The sequence below is a fragment of the Eutrigla gurnardus genome (assembly GCF_963514095.1).
Source record: "Eutrigla gurnardus genome assembly, chromosome: 10".
In the NCBI taxonomy this organism is placed as follows: domain Eukaryota; kingdom Metazoa; phylum Chordata; class Actinopteri; order Perciformes; family Triglidae; genus Eutrigla; species Eutrigla gurnardus.
Window position 1 is genome coordinate 20349538 of NC_139924.1, and position 14474 is coordinate 20364011.

Sequence of the window (14474 nt, forward strand, 5' to 3'; positions counted from 1 at the left end):
AGCGCTAAAATAATTTCACCATGCCCGATATGACCACTTGCTACAGCAGCAATGTCACATTGAACATTTCAATTTAAACACAACACACTAACTATCTCTCATCCCCTACCCCCAACCATGCACACATAATTTATTTCCTGCTCATAAGTGTACAAAACCTTCTAAAACCATCAATCAGCCTATTCAACCAGCTTCTACACCATCAACCAGCTAAGACCATCTCAAACCACCAACCATTCAAAACCACTAAGACCAGCTTAAACCATCAACCAGCCTATTGAACCAGCTAAAACCATCCACCACCCTATTCTAAGACCATCTAAAACCATCTAAAACCACTAAGACCAGCTTAAACCATCAACCAGCCTATTGAACCAGCTAAAACCATCCACCACCCTATTCTACCAGCTAAGACCATCTAAAACCATCAACCAGCTAAAACCATCAACCAGCGAGTTTTACCAGCTAAAACCATCTAAACCCACCAACTAAGACCAGCTAAAACCATCAACCAGCTTGTTAAACCAGCTAAAACCATCCACCAGCCTAAGCTGGTGTAAGTTGTTTTTTTTAATAGGGATCTGTCTTCTGTCCTAAATTGCTCAATTCACTTCCCTGTTTTGTTGTTGCTGTGTTAATAGGTAATCGGTCATCAAATAAAGCTGCTGCCTGCAGGGCAATAGGGACACTTTTGCTGTGGTTTCTGCCACTCAAGGACACAGATACCACTGATACAGGGTCTGGTCATGTATGTCAAACCAATATTATGGATTCTACTCTTCACCTCTGTCCAGGAGGGTGAGCATTTTGTGTTACACTTGTTGTACATTTGAACATGATTAGGTCCGATGATTTATATGGTTCGTCACCACTTTGGCTGTTTGTACTCTAGCGTCCCTACAAGACTATGATTATGAGGACGAAACATACGAGGATCCAGAGCCTCTGAACTGCACAACCACAGAGAGCATCAAGGGTGGACATGTCACCTACTCACAGGTAAAAATAATACTGAAATGATTAGCTGAGCAATCAATTACCATTCAAAAAAAAAAATGTTTACTTTTTTTTTTTTAATCATTTTTGTGTGTAACAGCATGTATTTTTTCAGCTCTGCTGCCTTAATAATGTAGTTGTTTCAGAGATTAATTTATGAATAATAATTCTGGCTAATAACAGAAATGTAAAAACAAGTTGCTCAACCAGCCATGAGTACAGGGACAGAAACAAAGTCAAAGAGGAGGATGGTACAAAGCAATTATAATAATACTATGTTAGAAGCAATGATTAAGAAAAATAAATGTATTTCAGTGTGAGTCATGCAAGTTAAAGTGAGACATAACACTGAATTAGGAGGCTTGTGATAAAAAGGAATGAGAAGGTCTGGAAAGTGAAACAAACCAAGCATTTATTTACAGGAAAGCTTCATGTTACTTAATTTAGCCCCCAGAGTGACCACATGTTTCCTCTGCAGGGAGGGCTGGATGGCAGTGTGCTGACCTATCACTGTGGTCCGGGGCAATACCCATTCCCGGTAAAGCACAGGTTCTGCATTGCTGATGGGGAGTGGTCACTCATGAGATTAACCAATGGCAGACAGGTATCAAAGGCCACATGCAAAGGTAATGGTTTGGATGATGATGCATTCAATCTCATATGTACACAAAGGGGAGTGTACTTGACCCTTCCCTTCTGTCCTGAATCATCTCCCCCTCATTGTCCATCCGGTTTCCTGTCCGTCCACATCTCTCCTGCTCCCAGACGTGTTGTGTCCGGCACAGCTCCAGCTGGATCATGGTGACCTCTGGCCCAGGGACCAGTGGTCCCGTTTTGGGGCCACGCAAAGCTTCTCCTGCCAGAAAGGGTTCACCCTGTATGGTTCAGCCCAGAGGAACTGCACCCACTCTGGGGAGTGGACAGGAACCACTCCGATCTGTGACAACCATGGTGAGAATGGACAACATACACCTTACTCACGATGAAGCATAATGGAGAAGTGTGGGATTAAAAAGTGTATACTTCTTCCCACACCTTTTCAGACATGACAAAAAAAAAGTATTAAGTATAAGTATTCATATATATCTATGCTTTCTTGTGTAATATTTTATTTTCTGTATGACACTTTCAGTATTTTGACATGTTTGAAATAAATAATCTAAATCTAAACCCTGTATGATGAAATAATGTTAATGACATATATATATATATATATATATATATATATATATATATATATATATATATATATATATATATATATATATATATATACACTTACATCAGTGCAAGAGAGAATAATTGAGAATACCCACTTTACCCACATTTGGCCCTAAGCCCAGTTCATGAGGTCTATTAGAGCCTATGCAGGCCTGCACTGACTAAGCTCGTACTTACTGCGGTACAAATTTTTAAGCAGCTTTTGATGAATACATATAAATGCACCCTGTCAACAGATTTTCTAATTTACTGGGGTGACTGTGACACTGTCACATTTTGAATGTATTCTATTCTAACTAGATTCAGTTTTAGCCAAATCCTTACACTGTGTTTTTTGGTGTCATAAAATGCCTTTGTGCATCATTTAAAGTACTACATCATGATCTTGTGCAAATAAAATCATATTCTGGACATTTCTACATAAGCACAACACATGTCATTAAAAAAAAATAGGCTATAGCCTCAAAAAATGAATTATGAGTGTATATTTTGTCTACTGTTGCACCTCTGCAGCTGACGACTGCAGTGACCCAGGGATCCCACCAGGGGCCCAGAGGTCAGCAGGCCGGTTTCACACAGGGGACAAGGTGATCTACCGGTGTCAGGCCGGTCTGGATTTACTTGGGTCGGCTGAAAGGATTTGCCTGGAGAACAGGGAGTGGAGTGGTTCAACACCAAGGTGCCAAGGTGACCAGTGCTTTTTCCTTAAGGTCCAGTCAAAGCCTACAGCAATTGGGCATAAAAGCAGTGCCAGAACAGTAAACTGTGAAATATGTTATTACGGTTGTGCTTTACTGCAGGCCCACATAACTTTGACTCCGCAAGCGTTGTGGCAGCAGCCATGGCGGGGTCACTTGCAGGAGTCATGGATGTACTCTCAGCAGACTCCAAAAAGAAAGGTGCGCATAATAAGACTGGCTCTTCAACATATTGACACATGAATAACATGAAATGTTAAGTGCATGTCCATTAACTTAAAGAGCAACTTTGTGCATGTGTAAGGTGAAACATACTTCGGCCGAACCTTCCGTGTGGCGGTGGGCAGTCGTATGAATGTCTACATTTTACTGGACACATCAGGAAGCATCAGAAAACAGGACTTTGAATTATCCAGGAATGCCACCATTGCTCTTATCAGAAAGGTCTGTGCCAAATGAGCTTACTTGACTTAGCATGAGATTGAAAGTGTTGTGTCTTCCTATGTCAGTGGATGTGAAACGTAGCCTACATGTCTTCTTAATGTTCCTTCTAGTTGGACAGCTACGAGGTACAGCTCAAGTTCCACGTGTTGTCGTTTGCCAGCCAGGCTAAAGACATTGTGGACATCAGAGACACGGATATAAGTGGCAGCATCGAAGACGTCATATGGAATCTGGAGGAGTTCAACTACCATAGTAGGACTGGGCTTGTTATAACTTCCTTCTCTTACAGTTTCCATTCATGTAATGATCACATCTTGGTCAAGTAGATGGGTGGTAGATGTGTTGAATCGTTAAAAAAGTTATTTATTCATTTAAAGGTAAAGATTATAGAAACACTCTCTGTTATATTACTTGAAATCCTTGTAACATACAGATAGCAATGATAAATTAAAATAAAATACATTTAATGCTCTGACTTAATGAAAAAAAAATGTCATCTGTGGCCGTGGTAGGACTGTCTGTCAATGTTTCCTTCCTGATTGCACTCTGCCGATCTCGAGCACTCATTGGGACGTTCTGGGGGAGCGGCTTTGAACAGAGGTCTGAACGAAGGGGGGGTTTGGTTTCGTGGTTTTCCTAAATGACCTATTCTGCCTTTAATCTTTTGCACCCATTTATCTGCAGGCCATGGGCAGAAGACGGGCACCAACCTCCATGCTGCCCTGTACAGGGTCAGTGAGGTGATCAGCTTCTTCAAGCAAAACGCCGCCAAGAACCATTTCAACGAGACTCAGAACATCATCGTCATAGAAACAGACGGTAAAGACGCACAAACGTTGCACAGACTGAAAAAAAGATGTTTCTGCAGCTCATTAAAAAATAACACATTTCAATCCGACTCATAAGGTCTTTTCTTTTTGGAAAATGGATCAGAGGAAGCACTTTACCCTGAAGGGTATAACTACTGTAGGTGTTCATTCCCTCTTTATGTCTTTCTGCCTGCAGGTTACTCCAACACAGGCAACAAGCCTCAGATTGCCTTGGCCCAGATCCGCAATCTGCTGGGCTACCGCGACAAATCTCACGATCACACAGATGAAACAATGCTGGGTATCAAGATACAATTTATGGATTTTTTATTGAATAGACCATGAACAGCATTGTGATTGATCATAAATCACTTTGTTTTTAGAGTGTGTGATGTGTGTTGACAAGGTAATTGCCTGTGCATGTTTACAGTGTAACTCACTGTGTGTTTTCAGACGTCTATGTATTTGGTATTGGTGACCAAGTGAACAAAGATCAGCTGAACTCATTAGCCTCAAAGAAAAGCGGTGAGCAGCACGTCTTCATAGTGAAAGACTATGAGATACTGGGAGAGGTGTTCAACAGCATCATTAGTAAGTAGAAGATAGCTTGGAACATAAAAAGACAAGATGGTAACTGATTCCCTGAATAAAACATTAAAAATGGTTATGTTTCATGATACAGGCGACAAGAGCGTGACGATGTGTGGGGTGGCTCAGGAACAGGAGGACGATAAGACCGCCTACACCAGACCCTGGCACGTTACCTTGGAAGCGGGTGCAAAGGTATGTCACTAAAATCATGAAGGAGATTTTTTTCTTTTCCCATCTGTCGGACATTTTACAATTTTACAAGTTCAAACGTTCCTCCCTTTTAGAGTAGGCCGTGTGTTGGATCCATTGTGAGCCAGAACTGGGTGCTGACAGCTGCTCACTGCTTTGCCAGAACGAGCACAGACGTCCCTCACATACGTCATGGTCAGTGTCAGTACCGGAACATGTTTTGGAGATTGAGATTTATGTGAATAATAGAGAGAATGGGAGAAAAAAGAGAAGTGAACTAATGGAAAAACACAGCAAACACATGACAGAAGATAGAACAAGATCATCACTACAAATACCTGTACCTAAATGTTAGGAAAGCATCATTTTCACTATGACTGCATCATCATCATCATCATCATCCCTCAGGCAGTGGACTTGCAATTGCATCCTGCCATCTGCGTTCAAGGCTTGAATGGAGATCATGTGTGCTTGTTTACGGTCAATAGTTTCTTTGACAATCAAAAGGTTGTTGATACATTTGAATTACAATCACATAATGTGTTAGCGCCTTACTCAACTCGCTTAGCTACAGGTCTAAAGTGGGTCGAGACTTTCTATTGATGTTGTTGGCTTTGCACTGTTTTATTTTGAAATAACAAGCGGCTTCCTTGATTCCCAGGTGAGGGCGTGGTGGTTTCTGAGAAGGTGATCCCACACCCCAAGTACAACATCAGGGCCCTCGCACACAGAAATGTATCGGAGTTCTATGACTACGATGTAGCTCTGGTAAAGGTGAACAAGAGTATCCCACTCTCCTGGAAAGCCAGGTAAGCCAGCAGGGATACACCTAACCAAAGACATCAAGCTGCAATATGGGACTCAGACCGTTAATATAGCAGCAAACAAGTATTTAAAGATATAGTGGAGCAATGTCTAGCCGAGCCAAGAATGTATTGCTCTCCCTCTGTGTGTGTTGTTATCCAAGCTTCTCCTTGCTATGTTGACATAGCTGGGTCAGCTTTTAATGCATGTTCGTGCATATGAATGTGCCCCGCTGGCGAGGTCACGGACGCTGCTCTCACACGGCCTCCCGACTGACTCCTATATAGCACCTTTAAAATAGAAGCCTATAAAAATGAACATTTGTTTTGTCATGAAAAGGGTGTGTGTAGTGTCTTACTTATCCTTAATGAAAGGATAAATATTATTCAGCTTACATAAATGTCCCTGAGTTTCAATGTTGTCATACAACAGGCCCATCTGCTTGCCCTGTACTGTACCAGCTAACCGAGCCATGAAAAGTGCCAATTCCACCTGTCAGCAGCACAGTATGTGACATTTTGAACTTTACACTCCACAAAAGCAAAGGCATTCATATTATTAAGAGCATGCATGGACTATTTCCACATTTTCTGTTATCATACCGTTAATTTATAGAAATCAGACTCCGAGTACATCCTCATGTATTCTCACTATAGTGTGTGTGTACATGCAGGGAAGGAACTACTACCACATGAGGAGACTGCTGCCTTTTTCATCCATAAGAACTCCCAACGCAAACAAACGCATATCCACATAGACAGTCAGGTAAGTGACAGTTGATGGGATTTTCATACTGTCGGCTGCTCAATAACAGGAGGGAATAGATCTTTATTATGAAAGTGTAACTAATTTGCTGTCTGCAGAGGCCTAGCTGCGTGGAGAAGGCGAGGCAAACACTCAAAGAGCCCACCAATGTGACTTTGGATGAATATATACCCGACAGATTCCTGTGTTCTGGGGGATCCTCAGGACACCAGAACGCCATCACCTGTAAAGGTCTGGACTTCATTGTATCACGACCGCCAGGATTTGACCAACATGGGATTTACATCAGTTACATGTTGTCTCTTTTTTTTTCTTTTTAAGGCGACTCTGGTGGATCCCTGTTCCTGCAAAAAAGAAAGCGCTACTTTCAGGTCAGCAAGTTTCTCACTTAAAAAAAAAGAAGCCTTATTACACACGTTGCATTCATCATCGTGTTGATGTTTTTTCCTGTTTTCATCTCCAGGTGGGCGTCGTGAGCTGGGGCACCACAGACGTATGTAATTCCCACGACCCAGTTCTGAGAAAGTACAGCAGCGTCAGGCCGCCTCCCGATGCTCGAGACTTTCACATCGACCTGTTCAAGATAATGCCTTGGCTTAAAGAGCACCTAGGCGAGGATATCCAGTTCCTGCCTGATGTCGCCTGAGAACCATGACCGATCAGCTGACAACTGCTTGGATTAAGCCACAATAACGTAATGCGTAGTATGCACAAATTGTAAAAAAAAAAAAAAAAATATGCATGCCCATGCAGGAATAATCAAAGCCCATCAAAGATGGTAATAGTGAGCATTTTAAAAAGCTTTATTGTCAAATTGAATACAGTTCCTTTTATATCTGTGGTGCTGTAAACTCACTTGTAAAGGAGGATGTTCTGTCATAAACAAACATGAAACGTTAAAAAGTAATTCTTCTTGCGTTCACTGTAACTCAATGTGTATAACACATGCATGATCTGAGACATATTGGGTTGTTTGATAATTCTGCTTTAATGCAAGTCTAGTTAACATCTCTGGTGTTGCTTTGTAGTTAGAGGCCATTGGCCACACAGTATGCATATAAGCTAGGACATACAAGCAGTGCACTCACAGAAGTGAGTTTAGAGTCCAGCAGCCGAAACAGAAAAACATGTCGGTGTCTGCTGATGAATTTATGTGACTGTTGCTTGTTGGTTGGATCTCACAGCTCATCTGTAAATGTTTGCCCGTGCCAGTGTGTTAGAAAGCCAGCTGTGCAATCAGCCCTCGGAATAATGTCGGAACAGGGTTTCTGATTGGCTGTCTTTGAAGTTCGGGACAAAGTGGATCTGGAGGATCTCGGAGAATCCCTCCGACAGAGTAGGAGCCACAAAGTGTTTCCTATCCAGACAGAGAACCAGATCAGAGTGGTCAGTACCAGAGCTAAGACTAGCACACGTTTTCCTTACCAGAATGAAACATAATTACAAGAAAAAAAAAAGATAAAAACAAAAAATGTTGAAGATACAATCTAAAACTAAAACACCACGGTGACATGCATTAAGCTATATTGAATCTGTATATAAATAGGAGCTTTTTGACACAAGAAATAAATGTTGAAGGTGTAAGAAGAAAAGCTAGCATCGCTCACTTGTAGCTGTGGAAAATCATGTCATTGACTTTGAGGTGTTTGCTGTCCGATGGAGCCATCTCACGGAACTGGGAACAACAACAATGGATTAAAATACACTTCTCAAGAACTGCCGGGCTAACACACAGAGTGGGGAGGAGAGTCATACTCTGTTGTTGTGTTTGGCTTGCTCCAGAGAGGCTGAGAATTGGAAACAGCGACATGGCACTCCTGCTGCCTTGGCCACGTCCACATATCTGGAAAATACAAACAGAACATTAGTTGCACAAAATGTAGACAGATAACAATAATGGAGATGCACCCCAGACAGGTGGATCCCAGGTATATACGCATATTTTACCGTTTGCGAGACTCTGGCTCTGGGTTGGTGTTGTCCACGGCAACGCTGCGGCCCTCTTTCAGAGCGCGCTCACATGCCGACACACAGCTCTGCCATGAACCGAGTGTGTCCTGATGCGAAACAAAACACGCAGGGTCGATCCAGACATGTCAAGGAAGGCTTTCAGGTAAAGTCTCAAAAATATCTAATAGCAAATAACAGTTTTTCACAATTGTTAACACACAAAAAGCAAAAGTTCGCCACAATTTGCACAACCTTCACTTCATGTACCGATCGCTCGACACAATTTCACACTCCTTTATCTGCATTAGACTTTCCTCCTTTACACTTCTTTACTGATGTCAATTACACATCACCTTGTTGTCAAAACGCTAAACACAATGTTCAGTTTTTTCACACACTTCTCAAGGAAAATCTCAAAGCATCAACCTACAACACACAGATATTCAAATCTCTTAATCTCTTAACATTCCGGTCTGTCTGGAAATTTGAAATCAGGACAGCAGCATAAAAGAGCCTCCGTTTTGTTTGGTGAACACTGGAGAACTTGTGAAGTGAGCAGATGGGTTGACAGTACTGTACTGTTGTCTGTGTGTACAGAAATAAAACTATTTTTGCTACATATTTGTGTGCTGTTTTATGTTTGACTATGAAACAGGTAGGCCTACACTGAGACATTTTACAAAAAAAGAGAAATGGCTCATTCTCCAGAGTCATCGTCATTCATATGGTGTGTTCCATTTCTATGAATGTGTTTTCAATTTTGCACTTGCCTGGTAGTGTGCGGCAAATGCTTGGTTGTGTGTACTCAATGAATGAGCTTTGATGGCAAAGAGTCCTCTTGCAAAGGGAGTGTCAGGCTGAGCGTTTTGTGTGTGAGGTTTTCAGTTTTGTGTGTGAGGTTTTCAGTTTTGTGTGTGAGGTTTGAGAAAGCCGTTATTGTTTTGAGAAACTTGTGTTAACAATTGTGAAAAACTGTTGGTGGTTTTCATTGTTGTTACAATAAAACAGTTTCTTCTTGTGTATATGTTGGTTAAAATCCACTCACTCGGTTGACGTACACGTAGCCCTTTGGAATGACGTGGGTGTGGAAGAAGGTGGATTTACCGGCTGTGCAGAAAGAGAGGAGTGACAGGGTCAGTTGGTGTGAGGGGAGAACAGAAAAAGGTGATACACCGTACATTCCTCTCTTACATGCAGGGAAACCCACGGCAACAATGACTTCAGTGCTGCTGGAGGTGAGAGAGGCAGACGGTGGGTCGTACAGCCTCGCATTGGAGTCAACCTTCCTCTAGAAGTGTTAGATTAAGAAAAACAAAAATACTGACTCAGACCCAACCTACAAATGTATTCTCAGAGAAGAAAAAAAAACACACACTACACAGCATGTACACTCATTGCACTCACAGGGTCAAAGTTAGGCAGGTTGTAGGGGGCGCTTTTCCAGCCCAGGAAGTACTCCTCTGGGGTGTGGAACTGCAGGCCAATGTTCAGAGCAAACTAGGAAAACAAGAAGGGAGACAGCAACTGGTAAATGATGCTCCCACTATATGTTTTTTTGTGCACATTTCCCCCATTAAGGAATATTGTGTTAGATTCATTAACCTGACATTCAAGATGACACAAAACAAGTCAAGAGAGGAGGAGGAGGAGGACAGGGAGGAGTTGCACAAAGCGGTAAAATAAACAGAGAAATCTGGTTTTACCAGTCGGTCACTGCAGGAGAAATCCTTCTTCTTCCTCCCCGGAGCCCAGTTCTCTGGCCTACCTGCAGCGTCTGTGCACAAATTTAAAGTAAGAAACAGTGTGTGTGCATGTTTGTGTGTGTGTGTGTGTGTGTGCGTACGCTGTCCAAAATGTTCTTAAAGCAGTAGCACGATTTGCTTATTTTTCATTGCAATTCTACACTTTGAAGAATGCTTGATGATGTTGTCTGGGCGTTTCAAACCTGGGAGTCCTATAGTTTATAGTTAGGTTTAGATTCAGGAAGTTTTGGGGTTTAGGGAAATGCATGTAGGCATTGGGATTCATCACTATGGCGACACTGCTTCACACACAACCTCACTCACCTCCGACATAAAAAGTCTGCGTCTTGTCAACGGCCACGCCGTCATTTGCCTGAGCAAGAAACACACATGCAAAGCCGGTCAAACATTTAAAAACCTGATTGCTGTGAGAGAGATACAAGGGCGGCTTCTATGACTCATACTCATACTTCCTACTGTCTGCCTGCAAACACTGTGTGTGGGGTGTGGTTCTTCAATAATAAGGGTGTGTGTTTATGCATCTCTATGGATATTTACCTTCTCACACAAGTGATTCCACATTCCCATCACTGGTTTCCTGTAGATACCGGGACTGGTTGATACAAACACCTGAGGCAGGGAGGGATACATAACTCTCAGATTTGTACGACAATTCAGAGAAAGATCAGTGTTATCGCACGTCGTGATCAACCTGCACGGGTAGCTGCAGCCTGGCGAGGATGTCCTCCACTTTGGACTTGAAGACTTCTGGTCTCAGTTTGCCTCTGGAGATCCCCATCTGGTTGGTGAAGAACACCACCTGTTGGCAGAGAGCCAGGGTAGACTTGGAAATCCAGTGTCATCATTTTCACAAGTTCTCATCTTCTAACCTTCACTCAACATCTTTAGCAACTGTTGCGTTTTTCTCCCCCTCACCTTGTACCCTTTCTTGAGCAAGCCTGCCAGCCTGGGCTGAATCTCAGGATACAGAATCCTATGAAGTGAACGCACAGATGTTAATGCTACGACACATGTTGAGATGAGATGCACCATTCAGAAGGGAAAGTCCGGGATGAGCAGACGTACTTCCAGTCATCCGGTGCAGTGGGGAAGACTTTCCCAGACTTGGTAGTGATGATGCAGCCGTCTATGTCGAACCCGGCAATCTGGAAAAAGATAAGAGGAAACATCAATCAATGGTTGGGGCTCCTTTAAACAACAAACACTGAAAGCTGTACCTTTAAATATTAATGTAATTCACATTTGATTGACGCCAACCGCAACACTGTAATTGTCTGACACTGTAATTGTCTGACACTATAATGAAGGAAAAGAAGAAGCTGTTCTACTGAACCAGCTCCCACCTTGTCACTCCCTTTGACACCAGCAGCTGTGTAAAGCATCAGGGTGCCAATCTGCTGCCAGTTGCTCTGCAGACAGCCCTTTGAAGATGATGGAGACGATGAGGGCCGGGTGTTGTTACTCGTCTCCGTCGTAGACTTCTCCGCCAACTCCTGCAGCTGTTTGAGCTTTTCCTCCGCCATTCTCTCCTCCTCGTCCTCCTCTTCCTTCGATCGTCTATCTGACCACTCCTCATCTCTTCTTTGGCGCTTCACCTCGGGGTTTCCCCTCTCTGGGCTCAGCCGTCTCTTAGATGACTAAACAGACAAAAATACATCTTTATATATGTATACTTGTTGGAGTTAAACTTCTCGTGATGAATATTATCTTTATTGTAATTGTATTGTAATTACAGGAATTAGTGAATAAGATACATAAAGTAATACTGATTCATATTTTAACCTGGTTTCACTTCAAATTACATTGCACCTAAATTTAAAACTAGCTTAAAATGGATGAAGATACATTTAAACCTCTACACAAACATTTTGTGTTTAATCTGAACCTAGATTAAATTGAACTTTGTCTCACCAAAACGTTAAACTCCAATTCCAGCGTTAACTTTTAACCTATACAAGCTCTTTCGGGCCATCGTGAGTTCAGAAATAGAGAGCAGCCAAAGGTTAATGGTTCTGCCTTTCTCTCTCTGTTATAGCCTATTAACTATTAGGTCCCGACAGCTCACTCATTAATTCATTTTTTATTTGAATTTGGTTAAGCAAGCATCTGCATTTACTCATTATAAACCTAGTTTTGCTAAACTCTGATTAAAACGAATCTAAGTTAAATTTAAGAATTGTTACTGAGCCCTCAAATGTGATACCTTCGTGGGAGACGTAGAAAAGAAATCCTTGATACTGCGCTTGGGATTTGGACTCGACTGTGCCTCTTTTTCTCTCCCGGTTCGTCCTGCTTTTGTCTTATCAGTGGCTTTCAGGCCTTTCTGCGCAGCGCTGGCGGCTGTGCCGTTTGAGCTCAGGGAGTAGTGCAGTTTAAACGGGTGGTTCTGGTCAACCAGGAAGACGGTGCCTCCATGGGTGAGTTTACCGGACTGGCTCCGGCCCAGCTTCTCACCGTCCAGGTAACTGGGATTGGGACCCAGCTGTGGAGGACAATAAGACATGTATGGACATTGGACTGCATCCTTTATGCTCGAGAGAGGGTTTATAGAGTGTTAGATAAACAGGGAGCGTTGAGGAAGCAAAGTGAACAAAAAAAGAGTGTGCCATGATCAGGTTTCCAGACTTAATGACATAGTGTTTTGATTGTGTGGTGCCAATATCAACTATCTCTGGTGTTTGTCAGGCTGACAGCTTCCCAGGGAGATTAACTTAATTAAGAACTCTTAGTTGTCATACCTGAGTAACAACCACATCCTGGTCTGCGTAGCAAGCCACCACCTTCACTGGAAGAGACACAAACAAACACGATTACCATCATATACACTCACAGACACACGCACACACGTTTGGTGATTAATTCAGAGCTGAGACAATAAATCAACTAACAATTTTGATAATTCTATAAAAGTTTCAAAAACAAGAAATTTGCATGTGTCAACTTTGGATTTCCTGAATTCTGCTTTCTGGTGTTTTAATTACAAACCAGATGACTAACTAAAAATACTTGTCAGTCTAATCAATAATGAAACTAATTATATGATTATATGCACTACTATTGTGGCCTATAACGATGCTGATGACACTTATTTAATCACTGTTTGTTATTTTCTAAATGTTATCTTCATGTATTGTATGCACAACATCAAGAATGGCATTTATGAGGCTGCAGGAAACAAATATTTCATTACTTCTTGAAAAATAATTTCCTCTCAAATGAAGAAATTGCTTAACATTAAAGATCTCACGCTGGGCTAATGTTAACTGTTAACTGTTGAACCAATTCCTTGTGTTAGGGCGACTGACAGTACATAACCAAAAGATTCTCAATCTAACAGAAAAACAGCAAATCCTCACTTTAAGAAGCCTCAACTGCAAAAGTTTTACTCACCCAAAAAAAATCCCCTATCAAAATAGTTAATTTAAGTTAATGTTATGTTGTATACGCCTAATCTTCTCCCCCTTTATGTAATCTATATAATGCAAATTATTACAAAATGAATACATTGTTTTCAATGTGAGATCTACGAACGTTTAAGGATATTAACAGAATCATGCTGTGGTAGAACGAATGTCCCAGGGATGATTCATTGTTTTCAGCAACTTCTCTAACCAAAATCGAACTAGTACGTGTTTATTGAGTGTGCATCATTTAGTTACTGATGTGTGAATTAATACAGCTTGCCAGCCTCGCGAAAAATCGTACAGCACGAGCCCAGTCGCGAGCGGTCTCGTGCGGAATCGACGACGAATTGTAACTGCGTGGGGAGCCGACACGTTATGTCGACGTGTTCCTCACCCTGGTGCCTGGAGCATTTCTTGTCAGTGACCCCGGTGTCCGGACCCCGTCCCAGGATCACAGCTCGCCCGTTCTCCAGACGGACCCGAGCTCCAGAGGGGCTAACCAGCGTACACGACATCTGAGCGCCAGCGAGACGGATTTACTTTGAGCCTCTTTGTGTTTGTGAACGACTCGCTTCATAAAAGTATGAACCGAGAAAAAACGCAGAGATAAAATGCGTATCACGCGTTTTAGTGTGCAACGTTAATGCTTTTATCTAAACTTGTTTTGAATGCGAGTTGGTTGTTGAAGTGCAGTGAGATAAAAAACATAAAAAAGGAGGGGATTTATTTTGTAGCGTACACACGGTCCGTCACAAAAATACGCCCGTTCGGAAACGTAATCACATCGAAGGTTCCGCTCGTGATACACATTTTCCGGGTCTTTTTTTTTTAAAGCGTATA

The 14474-nt window shown here is 42.1% G+C and overlaps 2 protein-coding genes across 2 annotated transcripts; one reads left to right on the forward strand and one right to left on the reverse strand.

Annotated features, from left to right (window-relative positions):
* The first annotated feature begins 656 nt into the window (after window positions 1-656).
* Window positions 657-7233, forward strand: LOC311020047 (complement C2). The gene is made up of 19 exons (XM_084019829.1): window positions 657-798; window positions 893-999; window positions 1475-1622; window positions 1762-1947; window positions 2731-2904; window positions 3018-3116; window positions 3220-3359; window positions 3470-3611; window positions 4044-4178; window positions 4365-4469; window positions 4622-4759; window positions 4851-4951; window positions 5044-5143; window positions 5610-5757; window positions 6185-6258; window positions 6426-6517; window positions 6616-6748; window positions 6839-6888; window positions 6981-7233. The coding sequence occupies exons 1-19, from the start codon at window positions 747-749 to the stop codon at window positions 7161-7163; spliced, it is 2307 nt and encodes a 768-aa protein (XP_083875955.1). The 5' UTR covers window positions 657-746; the 3' UTR covers window positions 7164-7233.
* Window positions 7234-7357: 124 nt separating this feature from the next.
* pnkp (polynucleotide kinase 3'-phosphatase) lies at window positions 7358-14340 on the reverse strand. The gene is made up of 17 exons (XM_084019830.1): window positions 14029-14340; window positions 12969-13015; window positions 12434-12712; window positions 11574-11867; window positions 11296-11375; window positions 11146-11203; window positions 10922-11029; window positions 10768-10839; window positions 10534-10582; window positions 10171-10241; window positions 9872-9964; window positions 9659-9755; window positions 9513-9574; window positions 8465-8574; window positions 8273-8360; window positions 8125-8192; window positions 7358-7874 (listed from the first exon to the last, which is right to left on the reverse strand). The coding sequence occupies exons 1-17, from the start codon at window positions 14147-14149 to the stop codon at window positions 7754-7756; spliced, it is 1818 nt and encodes a 605-aa protein (XP_083875956.1). The 5' UTR covers window positions 14150-14340; the 3' UTR covers window positions 7358-7753.
* Between the last annotated feature and the right edge of the window lie 134 nt (window positions 14341-14474).